Source organism: Pinus tabuliformis, chromosome 8 (assembly GCF_031772625.1).
Source record: "Pinus tabuliformis cultivar Carrire ecotype Pingquan chromosome 8, CPIR1, whole genome shotgun sequence".
Lineage (NCBI taxonomy): Eukaryota > Viridiplantae > Streptophyta > Pinopsida > Pinales > Pinaceae > Pinus > Pinus tabuliformis.
Genome location: NC_142294.1, coordinates 1,098,166,358 through 1,098,189,170, shown reverse-complemented (window position 1 = coordinate 1,098,189,170; position 22,813 = coordinate 1,098,166,358). Strand labels below are relative to the sequence as shown.

Below are 22,813 nucleotides of genomic sequence, written 5' to 3'. Positions count from 1 at the left end.
ATTTCCATGATGATGTTTTATCTATATAACATAACAATTTCTTGGCTTGAATTGGTAAACTAGGCTCCACTTAAGTGTCCAACAAACATTGTACTAGTCTAGATTTGATATTATGAATTCCTGAAGCAAGGAAGGTCTCACTTGAGGAGTGCTACAAAGGTGTTGGATAGGTGGGGAGATCTACATAGTGAATTTATCATGTTATGATGTAATGCTTTCAAGTAACATTCATATACATTAATTTAACACTATACAATCCAACAACCATAATTTATCTCTATATTATGACATTAATCTAAATAATGGATAGATATTCAAACATTAATCTAAATATAAACATAATAATAAGAACAAAACATATATAATCATCATATATCATAAGACAAAAAAAATGCAATATATTTAAATTGTTCTAAGAAATGACCAACATATACGCTATGCTCCTTAAATCATATATTCGACAAATGGAATATATTTAGATTGTTATAAAAAATGACCAACATATAGGCTACGCGCCTTAGATCATATATTCAACCAAACATTTCCCCAGTGTTTCACTATTCAGCTATCTAAGCCTTTATCTTAACCCATACTGTAGTAATTATACATTTTTTCCATATAAACATCTTGACATAAATACAATTAGCAGGGATGTGGACAAACCACTTTTATCCAATTTCTTTCTAATTATATTGATAAAAACCACACACCCTCATCCCAAATCCTCTGCACAACACTCCTTTCTCTTCGGTTAATATAGATGGAGAAATCCATAGCTAGAGATCACCATGGAAACCAACAACTAGAGGAATGAGGAATCCAAGTAGAAGATCGTCAATAAGATGTACTCAATTTTCCACAAAACCCATCTGTATATTTTTTTTGGTTTTTTACAAAACTCATCTGTCTCATTTTTTTTAGTTGTTTACAAAACCCATCTGTCTCATTTTTTTCGGTTTTTACAAAACCCATCTGTCTCATTTTTCGGATGTCTTTTTTATTTGGATCATGGTGGATATTTCAATGTAGATTCGGTTTTTTATTGATTTATGATAGTTTAGGTGACCTAAATCAACCCATAGAAAATCTCCTTATGATTGTGGAATTTTAAAAATTGTTTGGTTGGAAGGAGGAAGGGCTCTGGTATACTAGACCCGGTCTTGCACTTTGAGAATACCAAATATCCGCAAGCCTCTTTTGTTTAGCTCAATGCATTCATTCAGTATTGGAAATGATTATTTTGTTAAATAGCTTATAATGAAAGTTAGGATGAGGGCATATATATATTAGATCCAGGTTTCTTCGATATCTCTTTACCAGAGACATGAAGGATCTGCAATTTTCTCATCTTATAAATCAAATGGGCCAACACCCATATGAGAAAAATTTCTTTCTTCTAGACCTACAAAATAGGATTAATGGGCTTTTACCATTCATGGCAGGATTAATGGGATTTTGTCATTCACCCTACTTTGAGATGGTTTGACTAAATTATTTGTTGGGGGTTCTTTAAGAGTTTCGAGCATCATTAAAGTTGTAATGAGCGAAACAAGATAAATTGCGATGATATCAAAATTTTTGGAAAAATAGTGAGAATCTCAAGAGGCATAGTTGGAACGTGGGTTCTTAATAAGAATGATGTTAGGATTGAGCCTTAAACTTTTTGAGCCCACAATAAAAGCGATGAGAAGTTTTCTAGTTATGTATGCTTTCTGGTTCAAACTATGTTATTGTTTATACACCTAATTTATAAGCCACACATGTAATTTTACCTATTGAGATTTGTGGACATGAAGTACTGGAGGACTTTCAAAGGCTAGGATTAGGGCCTTCCATACATCATCCCTTGATTGGGAATTACTTTGCACCCCCGACAGATATAGTGACAACTTTCAAACTAACAATAAAACAGATTACATAAAATCTCTCTGATTTCTTAGACAATTGGTAGGAGAAAGATATGTGGGTAGAGGAATTCTTGTATTTTGTGGCCAAGAAAGAATATGTTTCTTTTCCTGCTCAATTATGTATAGACATCAAACGTTTAAGGATGCAAATTGGTTTTCTTTGGCGCACTAAGAACGTTGAAAAGGACCTTAATCATCAGGTCGAAGCTCAAATAGAGAAGAAAATCGATATTGAAAGAACGAAACAAACATCTGCAATGTAGTCCAAGATCATATCTAATGATTGTCTTCATTTTTGTTTAGCAACAAGGAAACTACCTCCTCTGGTAATAAACATATAAGGTTCGAGTCAATTTCAAGTTTAGATAATGATGAGGATTCTACAGCTAGAAACACCAGTGTAAGATCGATACATAAGAGAAAATTAGATTACCAGTGTGAGAAGTCTGGGGGTAGGTTTCCATACCCATTAGTGGGAGAAGAATTGGCATGGTTAGGAAAACCACCATGAACAGATAAAGAAATAAATTGCCTCAAATTCCCTTTTTGATGAGGATGAGGATCCAGGTGGAAAATCACAGGATATATCTAGGAGGAAAATGAGAAAGGTTATGCAACATGTGAAATCATTGGTTAGTTGCCCTTACCATTCAATAGTAGGAGAGCATGCTACGTTGGGGAAACAAGTATCTAAAGAAAAATTAAAACATGTAAAACATGATGTTCTTCTTCTCTAAGACAATGAATTGAAAATATTCATTACGAATTGGAAGGACATTTGTCAGGAATAGTCGGTGTATGAGGTCTTTACAATAACGCTAGAGTTGCAATGGATGGGAAACAAGAAGTGGAATAAAAAATGCACAAGAAAGTTGTTCAAACCTTTCACAATGCAATTGGTTGTTGGTTTGTTGAATGTTGATGTGATGTCAATGAAAATGGGACTATTGGATAGCCTCTAGGACACTTTGCAAGAGGTCAACAAACAGGATGGCAGAAATACTGAAACATAAGCCATTTCCATATTTATACCATCCTGTTTGTTGATCTCTTGGAAAGTGACATAGAAACAATATATTTTCCTCCTTTCTCACAGATATTCTTGTAACTCATTTTTAAAATAGTAAAAAGCTCCAACAACTTTTTTATCTTTCGAAATTTTGTTGAATTTCTCATGTTAAGACAAATAAAGTTTTGATGGTAAATTGGAAGCAATGGAGAGCTTTTCAATTCTATCTATGTTGAATTTCTCTCTGATAAATGGAATCAGGTTAAATTAGACAAGTGGAACCAAGTCCAAGTGTAATGCATAATAATATTCTTATGGAGAGATGCATTCAAATTTCTTTATTCACCGACTTTCATACCATTTTATTCAACTTTATGCACCGACTTTCTTGCCATTTTATTCCAAGCTTATCTTCAGCATAGGGGTGGGTCTCTCTACACACTATTCAGTATGTGGGTGGTCGATGAGTGAAGGACCCTAACGTTAAAAAAAACATATGTAGCTGAAAATTCAGGAACATTGTCATCGTAAATTGGGTTATAAAACTTTTCAACATTGAGTGGAATAATGGTTTAGGTTTAGCACAGGGCTAGGAATAATGGTTTAGGTTTAGCAAAGCACTGTATTTAAAAATGAGTGTGTTCAAGGATTGGCAAGGACTTCAATACATGATGGCCATTCAAAATTGTTGTTGCAGAGCTTGAGAGACGAGTGAAACAGTAACAGATTTTGATAATTGTATGGGTAATCCACCAATGTTTATGGAAAGTTTATTAATAGGTAGGATTGATTTAGAGATTCACAGATGCCCAACTCTTCTGTGAGGGCATTCATGAAGTATATCTCCAATGCCCATGTTGTTGACTCCATCCTTTTGCAATACCTTTACCTAAAATCTGCTATAATCAACTTCCAGATCCATGTCACTACATTGTATTTAGGATGAAGGAAGAGATCATAATAATGGGATGCCTCGAATGCTAAGACAACTCTATCAGAAATCATTTCTGCATCTGCATACCAATTATGACAACACCAAATGATTATTCGACTGATGAATATTGTGGTGTTGATCAAGGTTATGAAGCCAAACAAGGTTGGTTGTTAATGTGTTTTTAAGGAGAGATCTGATCGATGCTAGAACCTATAACACTCATGTTTGCCAAGTGTTGGAACGACTTTCACCGATATGGAATCTGTTTTTTCTTCTTTTTCTCTAAATGGATTCCATTCATTCAAATACTACGAGGCTTCATTGAAATGGGCTAGAATTACGATTCTTTTTGGATTGTATCAACTCAAGTTTGGAAAATTGATAAACATGGGAAAAATCATATGTTTGTCATGGTTATTCACTCAATAAAACCTTCGGTTCTATTAAAAATATGAAAGTTAGAAATTGTAGCAAAATAAATGCAAGTCTTATTACCAACTCACTTTTCTGGGTTTTTGGTGTTTGGAATCGATTTGCAACAGTCTCATAGGTAGAATATTTAATTTGCGTGTCTATCAAGTTTCAAGTTTAAATTTTATGGGGAAGCCTTGAAAATGAAAATTAAGAGAATTAAATTATTGCAAGCGATATTGGAGCTTGTTTATTTATTCATCAGGTTTCAAAACTCTTATCTAGAGGTATTGAAAATGAAAGTCTCAGGTTTAAATTTTATGAGGAGGTATTGAATATGAAATTCACAATTTTGAGGTATTGAATATGAAATTCTCAAGTTTAAATTTTATGAGAAGGTATGGAGTAAACTATGGTAATTAAGATTGAAGCTCATTTAAGTTTCAATTTCTCATTTCTGAATAGATAATTTTTTCATTTAATATTAATATTGATTATTTTTTATTTAATTTTTCAAGGTGGGAAAATCTATCATAACTCAGTTGTTAAACCAGTAGTGAGAATAGTCATCTATGACTGTTATCATCAAATACATTCTGAGTCATCACAATTATTCGAGAATAGTTATGAAATACTGAAGTAGATGTTGGAATTTATAAAGCATTAGCACCAATTCCATCTGTTAAGGAAGAAGGTGACACTTTGGTCTCTACAAATGGGGTAAGCATTGGTGAAGTTCTTTAACAAGTTATATGTTTTCTCGAATGTGATTCTATAGAAATTTTTGAGGTTGGAGAATTAGAAATGAAGGAACGGTTAATGACATTGAGAAGGATTTGGGACTATGAAAAATGGCTTATGAAGCAGTTTTCAATTAGGGATTTTACAGTCTTATGCTTTGGTGACTTTTTAGATCTGTTAAAATATCACATTTCTCAGTTTCCTGACAAAAGAATTAAAAAATTGGCTATGCATAATCATGAAAACTTATCATTAACAAATTCTATTCCAAAGAACCAATTGTTTGAATTTTTGTCACAAGCTACATCAAAAAATGCTGAAAACGTATTGGTCACTAGAGAAGAAGTCAATATTATTTTGTATAAGTAGTTTTGTTTGATTAATCAATGAAAATGGGATTGTGGGATAGCCTCTATGACACTTTTCAAGGGCTCAACAGTCAGGATGGCAGAAATACTGAAACGACTTGTGTTTCAGGGGTGATAGATGTTGGAATTTCTAAAGTAGGAACACAAGTTCCATTTGTTAAGGAAGAAGTTTTTGGTCTCTGCAAATAGTGTAAGCATTGGTGAAGTTATTCAACATTTTATAAGTTTTATCGAACGTGATTCTATAGAAATTATTGAGGCTGGAGAATTAGCAATGGAGGAATGGTTCATGACATTGAGAAGGATTTGGGAGTGTGAAAAATGGCTTATGAAGGAATTTTCAATTATGGATTTTACAATCCTAGGCTTTGCTGACCTTTAGATTTTTCTAAAAATCACATTTCTTAGTTTCTTGACAAAATAATTAAAAAATTGGTTGTTTATAATCATGAAAACTTATCATTAACAAATTCTATTGCAAATAACCAACTGATAGAATTTTTGTCACAAGCTACATCAGAAAATGGTGAAAATGTTGCGGTCACTAGGGAAGTCAATATTCTTTTGTATAAGAAGTTTCCTTTGATCATATTTGAGCTACCAGATAGTTATTCATTTGAGGAAGTCTTGAATTATATTAGGAAACTCCAAAATTATTTTGAACAAAAGAAGACAAGGTATTCGATTGCATTGCTGGCAAGGAACAACACAAGTGATCATTCAAGTCTGAGTTAAGCTATTACTGAAAAGTGGATATCTGAGCCTTTTCAAATAGCTGGAGCATTTGGTCATATGAATATTGTTGATGCTTTGAAGTGCCTAATAAAACCACCTAGCTATCATATCTGGAGGAGTAGTCACATTGGGATCATATTTTTGCTCCTACACTTGGTCCAATTTTGAACTGGTTGGACAAAGAACGGAACAGTAACAATTTTCTTTGTCTTGTATTAAGGAGTGGAAAAGTAGTCCACATTGATGGTTCAGAAACAATGGAAGGCTTCTTGACTACTGTAGTGAAGTGCTCTGCAAAGAAAAAACTGATCAAGCTACGAACTATGAATTTTTTAATCTTATCATCTAACTGTCGAGATAAACAATTTTCAATTATTTGCAACCCATAATTCTTTAGTGACGCATGGTTTACCATGCACATAGTCTAGGAATTCAGCAACATGAAATGTTGATTGAATTTACAATAAATAGTTGAAGCACTGATTGGTGTTGCCTATTGATTACAAAGCCCAATAAATTACCTTGTATGTTAATACTACATTAACAAGGCATTATTCTTTCTATACTTATTTGCAAGAGTTGTGTACCTATAATTGATTAGAGGTTTAGTGGGTTTTGGTTCTTCCAAATTGTAACAATTAGGGTATAATGAGTAGTGAACCATGATTTTTTTTTGTTAGATTAGCAGGTCTAGTTTGCTTAATGTTGAGATCTACAATTTTTATGTTCTTTGGATTATGCATATCAAATTTTTATACCTTGAAAGTATACATCAAATTCCACGCAATAAATCTTATTTTCAGTGGAAAATTTCTAACACACGAATGGTTGGGGATATACTTGAATTCATTACCATAGATTTTGTTAATTCAATTTACCTGATTGGTTTGTGATCTCTGTAAAATTTGTATCACCTTATGCAAATAAATACTGGTCTTTCTAAGTTTACAAAAGCTTTTTTTAGTTGGTTCCTTTGCTAATAGAAATCATGGAAGTAGTTTTATAAGGCTATTTTTATTTTGTGTAGAATGGACACTCTTCATATACACATGCCACAAACGGGTGCAGATGGCATGAATGAACTAAAAAAGATTGCTTTGTGGTTTTAGGAGAAGATTTATATAGTCACTATAAGTCAAGTGTGCTACTTTTCACATTGGAATTGTTGTGACAGTTAGTTGTCTTCTGAGGATAGTCCATTTTATCAAATTTTGTTATCATGAAATGATACCTGATGAACTACTTTCTTCAAATTTGAACTGAGAGAATATTTCATAAATATCCTATCTATGAATATCACCATGTAAATATATCTCCTTTCATACAATGTCAGATGCCATTGTCGTTTGAATACATATTAACATTTCATTGTGGCATATGTATGGAGCCTTCGTTCATTTTCAAAGCCAAAACAGGTGATGTGTGGTGTGTTGCAAGGTTGGAGGTTTGAATTTCTATCAAGTAGCACAGTCAATTGGTCAATGTTGTGGAATAAGTTATGTTTTCATGTCTCGGTTTTTTATTTTAAAGGAGGATTGTAGATCATATTGGGGTTTATTTCTTAATTGGATGATGCTTACTGTTTGGAACAACACTTCATTTTGCAGGGCTAAGGCAAAGCAAGTATTGATGGAAAATAAGGAAAATTTTAAATAGGATTTTTGGCTGAATAGTTCTGATTCTGCAAATTCATATTATTTTATTTGTCTAGTTATTTAAAATTTTCCTTTAAATTTGTTGCACGATCCTATACGATAGAGGTTTTTTTTTCTTTATCATTAATGAAAGACATTGTTTTGAATTTGCTAGAGCGATCCAGTGCCAAAATATATGTCATTTTAAATAATTGTGAAATTTTATATCTGTTGTGACACATAAGATCCTAGATTGATATCTGTAAAACCAATTTTGTTGATTGTAGAGAGTGAAACAAAAATAGAGTTGTCTTCAGTTCGTAATATAGAATATGAAGACAAATCTCAGAATCCAAATCTTGTGACCCCAAAGGTAAGTAAATTTGTTGCATACATATCACTTCTTTTTTCATACAGCTCCATACATCCATTTCCTGTGATATGTGCACTTGTTTTTTCCTTTGTTTCCTCATTACTGTGGAAGAGTCAGACCTTTTGTTTTCACTGGTAACTTGGATACCATGGAAAATAAATGATTTGCATCCTCCAAAGAGGGTTTATTTGCATCCACTTACCATCTCTATCTTAAATGTAATTCATTTCATTTCGGAAACTGTTTTATATTAGTCAAGATATTTTTATTCAGGGAAAAAACTAGTGTTTTACTTTCCATAGAGAGAGAGGATGAGCATCAACATAGATAACGACCACAAGCCAAAGTGGTCATATGAGATATGCCACCAAGACTCCTTGTGATGTTAGTACTGGACTAAGAGAGGATACTATTACATCAACCCTAGGATTTTTTGCCTAAATCCTTCTGTGAGATTGGAAATCCTGGTGCAGGTATTGCCTTATAAACCACCTCTATCTCACAGTTGTTACTTAAGACACAATTAATAGGACTACTAATGTGAAACAAAATTATAATCATAGGATATACCAATGCATTATTAAGAATTGCAATTGTTGTGGACATCACCTAGATCACAATCCTAAATCAAGGAGAGAGACAAAGATGACTCAGTAAAAGTTTCCATATCATGCATGTGCAAGGATATTTCTGGAGTGCATTTACAAAATTGAAAACTTGTTACTAGATCTTGAAATTGGCTTCTTCCAGAGATCATTTTATACAATGCATTCTACTCATTCTATTCACCATTCTTTGCAGAATATATATGCATATAAGTTCGTATGCTAAGACATGTCCACGACATTGAACTTTAGATTACTTGGATACACAAGGGCTTATCAACATGCCTTTTTCCAATTGTGCTACCACCCAGTGTACTTTGTAGAATTTATACTGCAAATGGAACAACTTCACATAGTCAGGAGGAGATGTAAATCCAAAATGATTAGGTGCTAAATTTCCACTGTTAAAACTTTAAAGTCTTGATAATTTATAGATATCATTTAGTTGAGTGAATTCTACTCACATTGTTTATACCTTGTCTCTATTTTTGCTTGATGAAATTGATCTCCTCCCTTTAAATACAAAACTTGGTTCTTGCATACGTTCTTGTAGAATTGTTTTTGTTGGGAATGTATCAAGTCCCATCAAACGTGTAACCACGAGGAGTGCATTGTTTTGCTTCCAGCTCTTTCGACATTTCTTTGTTATTGATGCCTTCATAGGTAATCCACTTACCTTCTTTGTTGCATGAATTTTTCTGGAATCATAAATCTAGATATTTTATAAACATCAATTAGCTTACTGAAAATATGGTACCCAATTTACATATGCATTATAATCTAGACCCTAACAAACAATTATGCTTCCTGCCACATGAACATCTTCCTACTGCTAAAACCTATAATTAGCTAGTTCAAAGTCAACATAACCCCAACGAAGATACTTACAAGCACATATTCATTTTCAGCGTCCCTGGATTTTGGAATTTCAATAAAATCATTTGACCCATCCAAATCATTCTACGATTCTATTATTCTGCAATATAATAGATTTATTAAGATAAGATTAGAGTAGCACATCGTCAAAATTATACATTATTAAGCATAAATTATTACAGATTGACACATAACTGGGAGATCAAAACCAGTTGAATAAATAGGTAATTGGGAACTAGAGCCACAACATAAGATTACACCAGACGTTCATGGGTTACATATCATAATAGAATGTAAAAGTGCATCAAAGTAAACTGCATAGAATAACTCTGCTACTTCTATTAAACAAACTTTAACATGTAGGATGTTGATAGTCATTATCATGGTAGAACAAAGAGATTTTCCTCCATTGTGGATTAATTGATTTCGAATCTTTTGTATTTATATGTATTGGATGTTTAGGTGTCTGATGGAAAGAAAAAATAGCTGAGGATTCACTTATTCTTCACTAGAATAAAAGACATTGAGGTAACAATAGACTAATGCATCCCGACCCATATTTTCTCTTTTATTTTGGCTCTCTTTCTGATGTAAAATTATACAATTGAAGTGAATATAGACACAAATTATCATCGCATTTTTGCAGAGCAAGGACCAGAGAAGAGACCAAAAGAAACATTCTCTAATATACTAGAGGTTTTGAGCCAAACCCTTCATCTAGTTCATATGTTTCAGGACCAAGTATCAGGTATACTGAACTAAAACATGCTAGAGCCTATATAAGTTGAAAATAATTATATTTGAATTCCTACTGTTTCAAGGAATGGCCTAAAATCATGTTGTGTTTCATTGCATGTTCAATACTTTTTTAAAAATAAATGTTTAATATGAGCAATAAGCCCATGTAAGCTTGGATTTTATATGCACCGAGAGCTTGTAAAGGTTGAGCAGTTTAGGGATCAATTGATATTATGGTGGGTATAATTTTTAGATTCCATTTTCCCTCTATGTTTCAACCAATTTTATCTAACTGGATCCCTCATGAAAATTTTTGTTTCTAGAATTTTTACTACTTTTGGAACACAATATTTCCCTACCACGGGCTTCTTAAACAAGACATGAGCTATTGATACTTTTTCTTCTTTATAATCAGGTCCACTTTTATCCTTTTATTTTTTCTTGCTCTTACCTTATGTCATTGGGAAGGCGGATCCTTTACACTCACACTAGCATTGAAAAAGCACCAGATTTGCACAACACGTTTCCAGCTATATGTAAACCAAGTCTGTGATGTCAACAACTAGGTGGATGTGCTCCAATTGCAAAGTACTCATAGTTAATTCGGTTTCCAACACTTTGATTTATTTTATTGAATCAATCCAATGCCTAGAGAGATCCACCCACATTTAGTAGAAAGTCATTCCGACAATTGGAGAGGTTAGTATTGGATACATTTTAATTAAAACCTTGGATTAATGTCTACACCACTAAAAGTTGGTATTGGATGTGTTGTAATCAAAATATTGGATAATAACTCTTTGCATGGGTGATATATTCAAAGATTTATCACTTCCACCAAATAATTTTAACACTAAGAGAGAAAGCAGTAACACCATATCAAAGTCATAAACTATAGAATTGCTTTCCTCTTCATTCCATTTTGTAGATTTCTTCAAATCAGGGATTCGTTTTTGAGTGGATAGAGCTATTGCATCCAATTCCTCATCTCTTTTTCTATTAACCAAAATAATCTCCTAAGAATATAATAAATCATTTCTCCTTTTCAATGTTTATCATTGGTTTAAATCAGGCACAAAGAGTTTAAGCGGTATGAAACTTAATGTTGCCAAGCCACTGAGTTGGTGCAATGTGACTTATTGATAGTGTCCTAATATTTTTGTATGGAGCATTATGAGATAGAGCTCTAGCTTCAATCTTATTTGGAATAGTCACTTGAAGAGAATTCCTAAGGTTTGTCACAGAGTAGTGTCTCACCTTACTGGTTACTTACTCATACAATTCACTATCAAACCACCAAAATGGAGCTAGTTCAACATTTGTTCATTATCCCGAAGTTCAAATAACACATCCAACTTGCATAGAGAAACAGAGCTATCCGATTTCTCTATATTTTCAATGAGAAAAAATTCCCCGGGCTACTAAATCTCTTGTCTTTTTTATCAATCCATTCCACATACAGGAGTTTATGCATACCCAGTTCATCTTCCTCAAAACTTCTGCATGTTATACCATGGCCTTCTCCCTCAGGGAACTAGATCATTTCCTTCACACAACTGTCAAATAGATTTCCATCATGGCAAGAACTGTCCTTGACTGGATCTGGTACAAAAATCCTTTGTTCTATGGCTGGAGATGGATTGAGTGGCCCATTTGGAGCTACAAGAGTTAAATGTTCTCCATTGTGCCAAGATCCATATCCTTCCGATTCCATATCACCAAATTTCCATCATTTCTTTGCCCAATTAAGTGCACCAATGTAATGTGATTATCTTATTCCAGTTCATGGTTGTTGAGAAATGGATGACACAAGTTTTTAATCAAGAAGATATTAAGAACCCTCGTCACTACCCAGGAAATGATCATATTGTGGTAAGTCACAATTTAGTCTTTTCTCGAGATTACTACAATGGACATGAAGATATTTAGATCATCCTTTATAAATGACCTTGAAAAAGAAATTACAACCATGAGAGGGGATGAGAAAATCTCATGTTACTGGCATAAGGCAAGGTGTAATCATCAAATTAAGGAATTAGCTCCTTGAAAAAATTAAGGAGACCTAAGGGTTGTTCTTCAATATGGGTAAAGAGAAGAGTGCACATATTCATATCTTATAAATTGGGTCTACCACTGTAATACTTATGGGCATCCTCTACTTGTCTTCAATCCTAAAGCAATTCCAACTAGTAGGCCAACAAGATATTATGTCACCAAATTCATATATGCCACCACAACTTTCCATCCACATCCAATTTCCACCCTTGCAATCACAATACCTTTATAATGTCAATGAAAATATAAGCCTAAATATAGCAAACATCAACTACAAACTTTATAACTTTCCACTACATATAAATTATTGATATGAAAATTCCAACCTGAGAGAATGGGTTGGGTGCCGTTCAAAGAGAAGAGATACTGTAAGTAGAGGTATCAATGCATAGACTGAGCATATAACCACAGTGTTGCTTGTGAATTCCATGGCGAGTTCTTTCTTCAATATAAAAATACCAGTGGAAAGTATGTCACTTATTATGAAGCAAGTGACCACCACAACTTTAACTGAAAATATTGCAGTTTTAGGTCTCCTGGTTCCCATCTCATTACCCACCCATATATTGCAAAAAATATAAATACAACAATAAAGAAAAGCAATTTTTAGATACAAGAAATGGGAAAAAAAGTATACCATGCTATATAATGTTTTCCAAGGAGAAATCAAGTTTAGCATTGCAATAAAACTGCTGAAATTATGTGGACTATAGATTTCCCCAATATAAGAGAATCCCAATGTCAGGAGGGATCAATTGTTTGACCCTCTCTGGATGCTCAGATTTCAAGATATTCCCAAAATCTACAATAGCTATAAAGATGCCCTAATAAAACAATATATGACTATAAATTATAAATGTATAACTTGTAGTTGTACCGAGACCCAACATTCCCATCAACTTCCAGTTGTAATAATTCATGTTGCATATTTGTTCAAAACCTTGTATGTTAGAGATCTATTAACTCACATAGCTGTCTAACTATGTTGGGACAATGCATATCCATGGAGCTTATATTTGGCATTGAATTAGTTATCTTTAAATGGAAAGTCTCATACCAAACATAAATAGAATCCAAAGTGACCTCTACATTTGGTAGAAAACCTAATACAAGCACCAATACTTCAATGTACCATATTTACAAACTACAGAATGAGGTGTAGAACAAAAAAGAAACTTGTCAAAAAAGGTTGAACTATTATGTAAGCATCGAGACATAATTAAGATAATTTGTGTATTCTAAAAAGAGTATTAAGGCACACATTAGCATAATAGTTGATGCTAGAGTGTTGTGAAGGCCTTGAAGGTGAAGCCCGTCCATGTATGCCTACAATATGGGCTATAGAATATATACTAAAACCCACCAAGTCAAACTCACTATTAGGGCTATCCCTAGCAGGCTAGATCCTAGCTTGTCTATTGCCACCCAGGTGGCCAATATAAGGAATACACATGTCCCAAAAACAATATAGGCAAGAGGGGCCACTATGTTCTGAGCCTAAAAAAACCACTGCATCGGTGAGGGCAAAAGCGAATGAATGAGGAATAAGAATTTTGGAAAAAACACCTCTTGCAATAGAGATTTCTTAACTCTTCCCTATGGCAATCAATACTGGATCTGCAAATTAGTTGAGGATGCCTAAAAGTATTGCTTTATCATCCAAGCTATGGAAACCTTCAAATTAATGGGTTTATGACTCATGACTTGCCTGATTATATTTATTTTTCATCTTTGGATTTTTAAAACTAGCATTTGCACCACATGTTGCAAAGGAAACGCCGTAAGGCAATGATATAAAAAACAACAACATAGAAGAAAGAAGTCAAAATTTTATGCAAATGACATAAGAAACAACAACATAGAAGAAAGAAGTCAAAATTTTATGCAATTTTGTTTCTTTACTGGTGTTTATTTTTTATCATCAACAAATGCCTAGATCATCTATTCATATTACCAAGAACCTTCGCGTTTGAGGGCGTTGCCACAATGCCACAAAGCTCATTCTGATGATCACCTGGAAGGGAATTGTTGTGAGAGATGCAAATTGTTTCCATTGTTTCTCGAATGGACTTTGTTATTGCACTGATTATTGTAATGCTAATTGAAAATCGCCTCATAAAAAATAGTGTGACTGCAAGCATAAGCAATTACTTGCCTTTTGTGACAAGCATATGTTTGATAGAGAAAAATGGAAAAATGCAAAAGCAGAGGGATTAGTAAAATATTTGATGTCTAATATAGGGTGCATACATAGCAAAAAAATACCTGGATAGTTAGTGACATTTTCATAAGACAGATTGAATTTCTACCTGATTCATTTCTTCATATCGGCCATAATTTTACAAAAAATGTCGAATAGGGGTTACATTGAGTATAGTATTGCCAGAAATTTGCATAATGCAGTGTTGTTGGGTGGTATGCCAATGGTGACACGTCATGTGATCATATATCATTGATATATATGGTATTTCGAGCATAATTATTTAAGGTTACGTGTAGAAGATTTCAAGAGAAGATATGCATGGCAGGTTCTAACTCCCCTAACATAATTCACCCAAAAGATACAAAATTTATCTGACAAACTGAATTATCTTGGACAATGTGATTGTTACATGAGAAGGCGTGCATTGGGCTTAAGATTGTAAAATATCTCATGACCTTTTCCAATATACTATAAATCAAGGCCAAGGAACACTAATGTAGGGAATGATAAACATGCGTAGAAGCTAGGACATTCATAACATAGTAAGAAGAGCATTCCCCATGGGGTCCTCTAGGTCAAACCCATTTCTAATTACATGGCCATGCACCTCGTTTCCTTGCTGCGGAGCTTCTAGCCTAGCACACGCACCAAGTACACTGGAAAAGGTAACATGATCCGCCTCTATAGCCATCCATTGCATCCAGCCATAAAGCCTTAATGCCTCCTGACAATACCCATTTTTAGTATATCCAACAATCATAGTATTCCATGACACCACATCCCGTTCAAGCATTTTGTCAAACATTGTCCATGCATCCGCTACATATCAATATTGACTTGTTCGACTTACTCAGAACTAGTCACTTAAGCTGATCATATAGTGCAAGAACTCCAGCCCTTACTACTCTTAACATAATATTAGTTGTTACTCCTGTAAAGAGGGCATGGATGCCCTCTTGGCGCACAATCTATTGAAAAGCATGGACAGTGTTGCTATAACTTGTTTCTAGAAAAACAACTTGACAGAAAATTTTATGTGAGATCCATCATAGTTGCTAGAAGTAACATCAAAAGCTCAGAACATGAGCAAGAATGTAGATTTTATGTCAAATTTCTTACTTGTATAATGTCTTCAGCATGTCATGTATAAGACAAAGAAAGAAAGTCAATGTTGTTGCAAACTCCCCAAGATGCAATAACCTTCAAAGTACAAACAACAGAAATAAATCAAATTACAAACCTTGTCATAATCAAATCACATGACGCACAATAAACTTTAGCACAAAAATAGACTAGTACCCTGCAATTTGTAAGGTTACATTTATTTCATGAGATCAAAGCTTGAACTATCTAATATTTGAAGAGCGAGGGTTACCATAATTAGCAAATGCACAAATTAATTTATTTGACACTTTGATTTCATGTTAGTTACAGACTGCATGCTTTCAGTTTATAAGGTTTATCCTAAGGTCCTTGATGGATGACAATACTGTCTTTTGACATTGCTTGATGAAAATTTGACAAAGGATGAGAACAATGATGTAATTGAAATTCAAAGATAATGAATAAATAAGGAAGACCTTTATATAAGGGAAATTAACTCAATATGTTCATTTTAAAGATATGCTATCACCAATATTAATATTCATTAGGTTAGGGACAAATAGAAAATTAGCATTAGGTTTCTAACATCCAAACGGTCTCACCATTGTTTGAATTAAGCACTCCTAGTGATAAAAAGAGTGAAAATATGTTAAAAATTGGATTCTATAAGCTTATAGAGGGCATTATGTTGTCAAACATTGCCAAAGGTGAGAATTAATCAAGTGTCGGATACCTAAAAAATCAACCATTGGATTTAGTAAACTACAAGTAAATCATGTTCAAGGTGTAAGATCGAATTTACCATAATGAGCATAGACAAACTAACTAGTGGACAGGTAGTCAAACAAACTATGTGCTTCTAAAGGCATTATGTCGTCAAATATTGCAGATGCCCCAAGGTGAGAATTAAACAGGTGGATTATACTAGAATTTGAATGTGTAACATCAAAGTTCCAAATGGCTAGTTTATAAAGAGAAAATTAGTAAGAAAGGAGCAGGGTAATCTTATATAATTTCATTGGCTTCACATTTGAACATTATGTTGTTCTGAACCATGATACCCTAAATTCATATATTAATTCAATGGATTTCATTAAACAATGCCCTATCCTTGAAGCAAAGTAATAGAAGAGTACTGCCATTTCTGTGGAAACTGTATATGTTCTTAACCTTCTTTCTTGATAAGTTGATGTCAGATATATGATCTGATGGCTATTTATTTCTGTGAATGCTGTCACAATTTGCTTCTGATATTTTTTCCAGTTGATAGACAACTTTCAAGACTTTTGCTGACTGCAAAACACAATTTCATGACCAACACACAACTAAACAAAGCAAAGCAAACTGTGTGAAAGGAAAATAATGTCGAAGGGAAAAGAATAATCTCTGAAATCAGTGAGAATCTATGCCTATGCAACCTACAAAATTTGTACGTGCTTAATATTGGCATAAATTCTACACCAATTGGGCTTCACACATACATTTTTCTCAACCCATATTTAGGTGACTCTTACATTTCCGAAATATTCATTGATGACTCTTCCCTGGCCAGTATTCATTAATATCTGACTTGAAAACCTAGAAAAAACTGTGAATTTTGACCCATCAATTGCAACAAAAAACTAAACCATTCAACATTACCCAATTGTAGTTCTATGTGCTAAAAATGAGATTGCAGCATTAAAACAATTCCAGTCAGTCATGACCATGGACCCTCTGTCTAAAAAAATTATAACTATATTGGCAACTAACATAGTAATATCCATGCTTGCAATTACTTACGTGTTTATCTGTATCACTCAGTGTCAGAAGATCAACATGAACTTGAGTGGCACGCATTCTAAACAATGGACCAACAAGAGTTGCACTGTTTTTCACACGACACACTATATCTTGATCCTTAATCTCTGCAACCTGCAATCAGATCAGTTAGCAGATATTTAACACTGGAACTCTATATATATCAAGATAAGATGTGCAAATGTTCCTCTGCTAGGATATTCACAAAAACAGTGTCAGAAGAGCATAGTTATTTAAGGCTGCATGTATAAGATTTCAAGAGAAGCTATGCATGGCAGATTCTACCTGCCCTAACATAATTCACCCAAAAGATACAAAATTTATCTGACAAATTGAATTATCTTAGACAATGTGATTGTTAAATGAGAAGGCTTAAGATTGTAAAATATCTTATAACCTTTTCCAACTCAGTCTGACCATATCCCTTTACAAGATTAGTCCATGACACCACATCTCTTTCAGGCATTCTATCGAATAATTGTTGTGCTGCAGAATTGTGCACAAAAGTGCACAAATTCTTACGAATTCTAAGAATGATGTTAAAATTGAAACAAGGCAGGGTGAAACCATTTGGTTTCCATTTCTGTTACAAGTATTCCATGTCAGAGCAGCTATCCATTGAATATATGATAGGTCTTGGCTCTGTATAGAGGCCCTTTTGGGCCATGATCCATTTTCCTTTGAAAATATTACATTTTCCTGCATCTTTCTTTGGATCGATCTGAATTGTCTCTAAAACCTTGCATTCATTCCTTTTAATATCTTGAATTTAAGACATTTTCTCTATGCTACTTCTTGTGTTTACACTGTCGTTTTCAAAGAAATAGTGTCTGGTATGGGACCATTTTTATTGTACAGGAAAGAACAACATGAAATTGGGTTTAGGAGCTTCAAGGCCATCAAATATTGAATTGAATGATCGTCAGGGATCATATGTACCCACAACTCTCTCAATCAAGGAAGATTGTTAAATTGAGAGAGAAGACATTAGAACAAAAGGGAAGGAAGACAACTAGTACCATATCAACAACGATTTCTTTATGTGAAAATAACTTTGACTTACAAATCATAAGGCCTAAATTATCCATATCTGCTAAAACAATTTGCAGAGTAATATGGCAGCTTCATTAACTTGGGAAATAAACATGCCACTGAAAAATTTGAAGGAATGGTCGAAAATCAGCAAGAAAGGAGCAGGGAAATCTTATATAATTTCATTGGCTTCACATTTGAACATTATGTTGTTCTGAACCATGATACCCTAAATTCATATATTAATTCAATGGATTTCATTAGGGATATTCTCTGAAACAATGCCCTATCCTTGAAGCAAAGTAATAAAAGAGTACTGCCATTTTTGTGGAAACTGTATATGTTCTGAATCTTATTCTCGGATAAGTTAATGTCGGATATATGATCTATTCGCTATTTATTTCTGTGAATGCTGTCACAGTTTGCTTCTGATATTTTTTCCAGTTGATAGACAACTTTCAAGAATTTTGCTGACTGCAAAACACAATTTCATGAACAACACACAACCAAACAAAGCAAAGCAAACGGTGTGAATGGCAAATAATGCCAAAGGGAAAAGAATAATCTCTAAAATCAGTGAGAATCTATGCCCATGCAACCTACAAGATTTGTACGTGCTTAATATTGGCATAAATTCTACACCAATTGGGCTTCACATAGACCATTTTTCTCAATGCATATTTAGGTAACTCTTACATTTCTGAAATCTTCATTGATGACTCTTCCCTGGCCAGTATTCATTAATATCTAACTTGAAAACCTAGAAAAAATAGTGAATTTTGACCCATCAACTGCAACAAAAAACTATTGGGTCGAACTTCTTGTTCAATATGTATATGTTGTTAAACTTGGCTAATTCTAGCAAACAGGCAGCTATTCTATTTCATTTCATCGGTTTACTATTCATCACCAATTTTCCTTCTGTTACATCACAGATTATCTCACACGCCTGCGGTAATGCCTCTACTTATGCCAATGGAAGTACTTTTTCGAGCGATTTGAATAGGTTAATGGGTGATCTAATGAAGAACGCACCTCAAACAAGGTTCAACACTTCTTTCTATGGCAAAAGTCCTAACAGAATATATGGCCTCCTCCAGTGTCAAGGTAACATATCTAGCCAAGACTTTTCAATCTGTTCACAAGAAGCAAATGATAGTGTTATACAACTTTGTGTAAAAGACGTCGGTGCTCGAGTATGGTTAGAAAGCTGCTTCCTGCGATATGAGAACTTTAGCCTTTTTCAAAGCTAGACACCAATGGGACTTATCTGGTTATGGTAATTGAAATTAGTACAAGTAATCTATACAATTTCAAGACCACTACTTCAAATCTGCTTTTCAATGTGTCTGATGAGGCCTGCAATTCTACAAATAAGGGATTCACTCAAGGCTCAGCTACATGTTCTGCCAATGGTACCGTTTATAGTTTAGTTCAATGTTGGAGAGATTTATCCAGAAAGGACTGCAGATCTTGCTTTCAACTACCATCGAATAACCTCCACCGATGTCGTTCTCTGAATGGAGGAGCCCAGGCACTATCGGGAAGTTGTAGGGTTCAATATGAAATATACCCTTCTTTTAACACTAGTACTGCTGGGAATAGTGCTAGTCCACTTTCATTCTCTAACTCCTCCCGGCCAAACCCTTCTGCCCATATGACTCAGGTGACTCAGGCGAATGGAGCTTCACACACCACGTCAAGTAATCCCTCATGGCCACATCTAATTTTATGATTTCCTTGCTTTTGGGGATTATAGAAATTGATTGTAACTTCAATGTCTGTAAATAACAGTACAATGCATTACATGATTTTCTCTACAGAAAATTCTCTGGGGATTGTGGCAGGCGTCTTAGTAGCGTTAATGGTCTGTTTGTTTGCCCTGAGGAACAAACTGAAATCTTTCTTTTCACGGAACCCAGTAACATGTCAGCAGAATGAAGGTAGAACCAGTGGAATTTATCTCAGATTTTAAGAATAATTGACCTTATTCTTGTTTATCTTATTCTAAACTTATCTTGATGGCAGATTTTAAGAATAATTTTCAAAATATTCTAAATCTACCATCTAGAAATAAAATTGAATCTATAACCAAGCATATCTTTAACACAACCCATTCATATTTATGTTATCTAATGAAATTAGATTCTTATTTGCCTCTTATTTTTATATGTAGAAAAACATGTTATTCATCCAGAATCGACACTAATCGAACATGAGCAAATTATTTTCACCTTAGAAGCACTCACAGAAGCAACGGATAATTTTCATGAAAACATGAAGCTTGGAGAGGGAGGCTTTGGCCCTGTATACAAGGTATTTACCTACCCACTATTGTTTGCAAGTATAAAGCTATCACTTTACATCATCTTCCAGGTAGAGGAACAGGAACAGGGATTTTTCCATGGTTTGTTGATGGACTGATTCTTCCAGGGAATAACGAGAGACAGAAAAGAAATAACAGTGAAGAAGTTGTCTGTAAGGTCTAGACAGGGCAAACAAGAGTTTATGAATGAAGTGAAGCTTGTTACCCATGTTCAACACCGAAATCTGGTAAAGCTGCTCGGATGTTGTGCCGAGGATCCCGAAAGGTTGCTTGTTTATGAGTATTTGCGAAACAAGAGTCTTGAAACCTTCCTGTTTGGTATGTCATTTTGAATTTTGTTTCCTATATGAGGGAAAGATGATCAATTTTTCATAAATTAATGAGATTGATTATGTAAAAGGTTTTGAAAATTACTATTCTTTAAATACAAATACACATCCAGAGAAGAAGAGACATCTTGATTGGCAAAAAAGCTATAACATCATAATGGGAATAGCTCGTGGTCTTCTTTATCTTCATGAGGATTCACAGTTGCGAATAATTCATAGAGACATTAAAGCAAACAACATTTTGCTTGATGAAAGGATGAATCCTAAAATAGTAGACTTTGGGCTAGCAAGACTCTTTCCTAAAGATGAGACTCACATCCAAACAAGAGTTGCAGGGACATAGTGAGAATATTTCACTCTACCCTTCTCTTCTCTATGCAATTTATTTGAAATTAATCAATTTGTTAAACAGCTTAACATTTATGCAATCATGTGCCACAATCACCCCCAATTTATTTGAAGAATTTCTGATTGGAGCATGTAGCGGTTACTATCCCTGAAAGCTGATGTGTATAGCTTTGGAGTGTTGATCCTTGAGATTGTGACGGGAATTAAAAACAGTGATATAAAATTTTCCCCAGAAATGCAAAGCCTATCAGAATGGGTAAGACTTCAATTCATGATATTTTTTTTTGGTATGAATAACAGTGGATTGCGATAAATCAGAATAATGATGATTTACTTTGGATGGGATGCAGGCATGGAGATTACAGAAGCAAGGGTGTCTTCTGAATATGATTGATTCCATAGTAATGGAAACATGGCAGCAGGAGGAAGTCGTAAGATGCATTGAGGTTGCTCTCCTATGCACGCAAGCTGATTCAAGCCTCCGTCCAACCATGTCTAATGTTATATTAATGATCTCAAGTAGCAGTGAAGAAGTTGTCTGTAAGGTTTGGATAGGGCAAACGAGAGTTTATGAATGAAGTGAAGCTTTTACCCATGTTCAACACCGAAATCTGTTAAAGCTGCTCAGATGTTGTTCCGAGGGTCCCGAAAGGTTGCTTGTTTATGAGTATTTGCGAAACAAGAGTCTTGACACCTTCCTGTTTGGTATGTCATTTCGAATTTTGTTTCCTGTATGAGGGAAAGATGATCAATTTTTCATAAATTAATGAGATTGATTATGTTAAAGGTTTTGAAAATTACTATTCTTTGAGTACAAATACAGATCTAGAGAAGAAGAGACATCTTTATTGGAAAAAACACTATAACATCATAATGGGAATAGCTCGTGGTCTTCTTTATCTTCATGAGGATTCACAGTTGCCAATAATTCATAGAGACATTAAAGCAAACAAAATTTTGCTTGATGAAAGGCTGAATCCTAAAATAGCAGACTTTGGGCTAGCAAGACTCTTTCCTGAAGACGAGACTCACATCCAAACAAGAGTTGCAGGGACATAGTGAGAATATTTCACTTTACCCTTCTCTTCTCTATGCAATTTATTTGAAATTAATCAATTTGTTAAACAGCTTAACATTTATGCAATCATGTGCCACAATCACCCCCAACTTATTTGAAGAGTTTTTTATTGGAGTATGTAGCGGTTACATGGCGCTAGAGTATGCAATGCAGGGGCAACTAACCCTGAAAGATGATGTGTATAGCTTTGGAGTGTTAATCCTTGTG

At 34.1% G+C, this 22,813-nt stretch overlaps 1 protein-coding gene across 1 annotated transcript; it reads left to right on the top strand.

Annotated features, from left to right (window-relative positions):
• The first annotated feature begins 20,182 nt into the window (after nucleotides 1–20,182).
• Nucleotides 20,183–21,922, top strand: LOC149239170 (G-type lectin S-receptor-like serine/threonine-protein kinase At1g11280). Its single transcript, XM_089369781.1, has 5 exons — nucleotides 20,183–20,228; nucleotides 20,349–20,468; nucleotides 20,702–20,841; nucleotides 20,959–21,169; nucleotides 21,879–21,922. The coding sequence occupies exons 1-5, from the start codon at nucleotides 20,183–20,185 to the stop codon at nucleotides 21,920–21,922; spliced, it is 561 nt and encodes a 186-aa protein (XP_089225907.1).
• The last annotated feature ends 891 nt before the right edge of the window (nucleotides 21,923–22,813 follow it).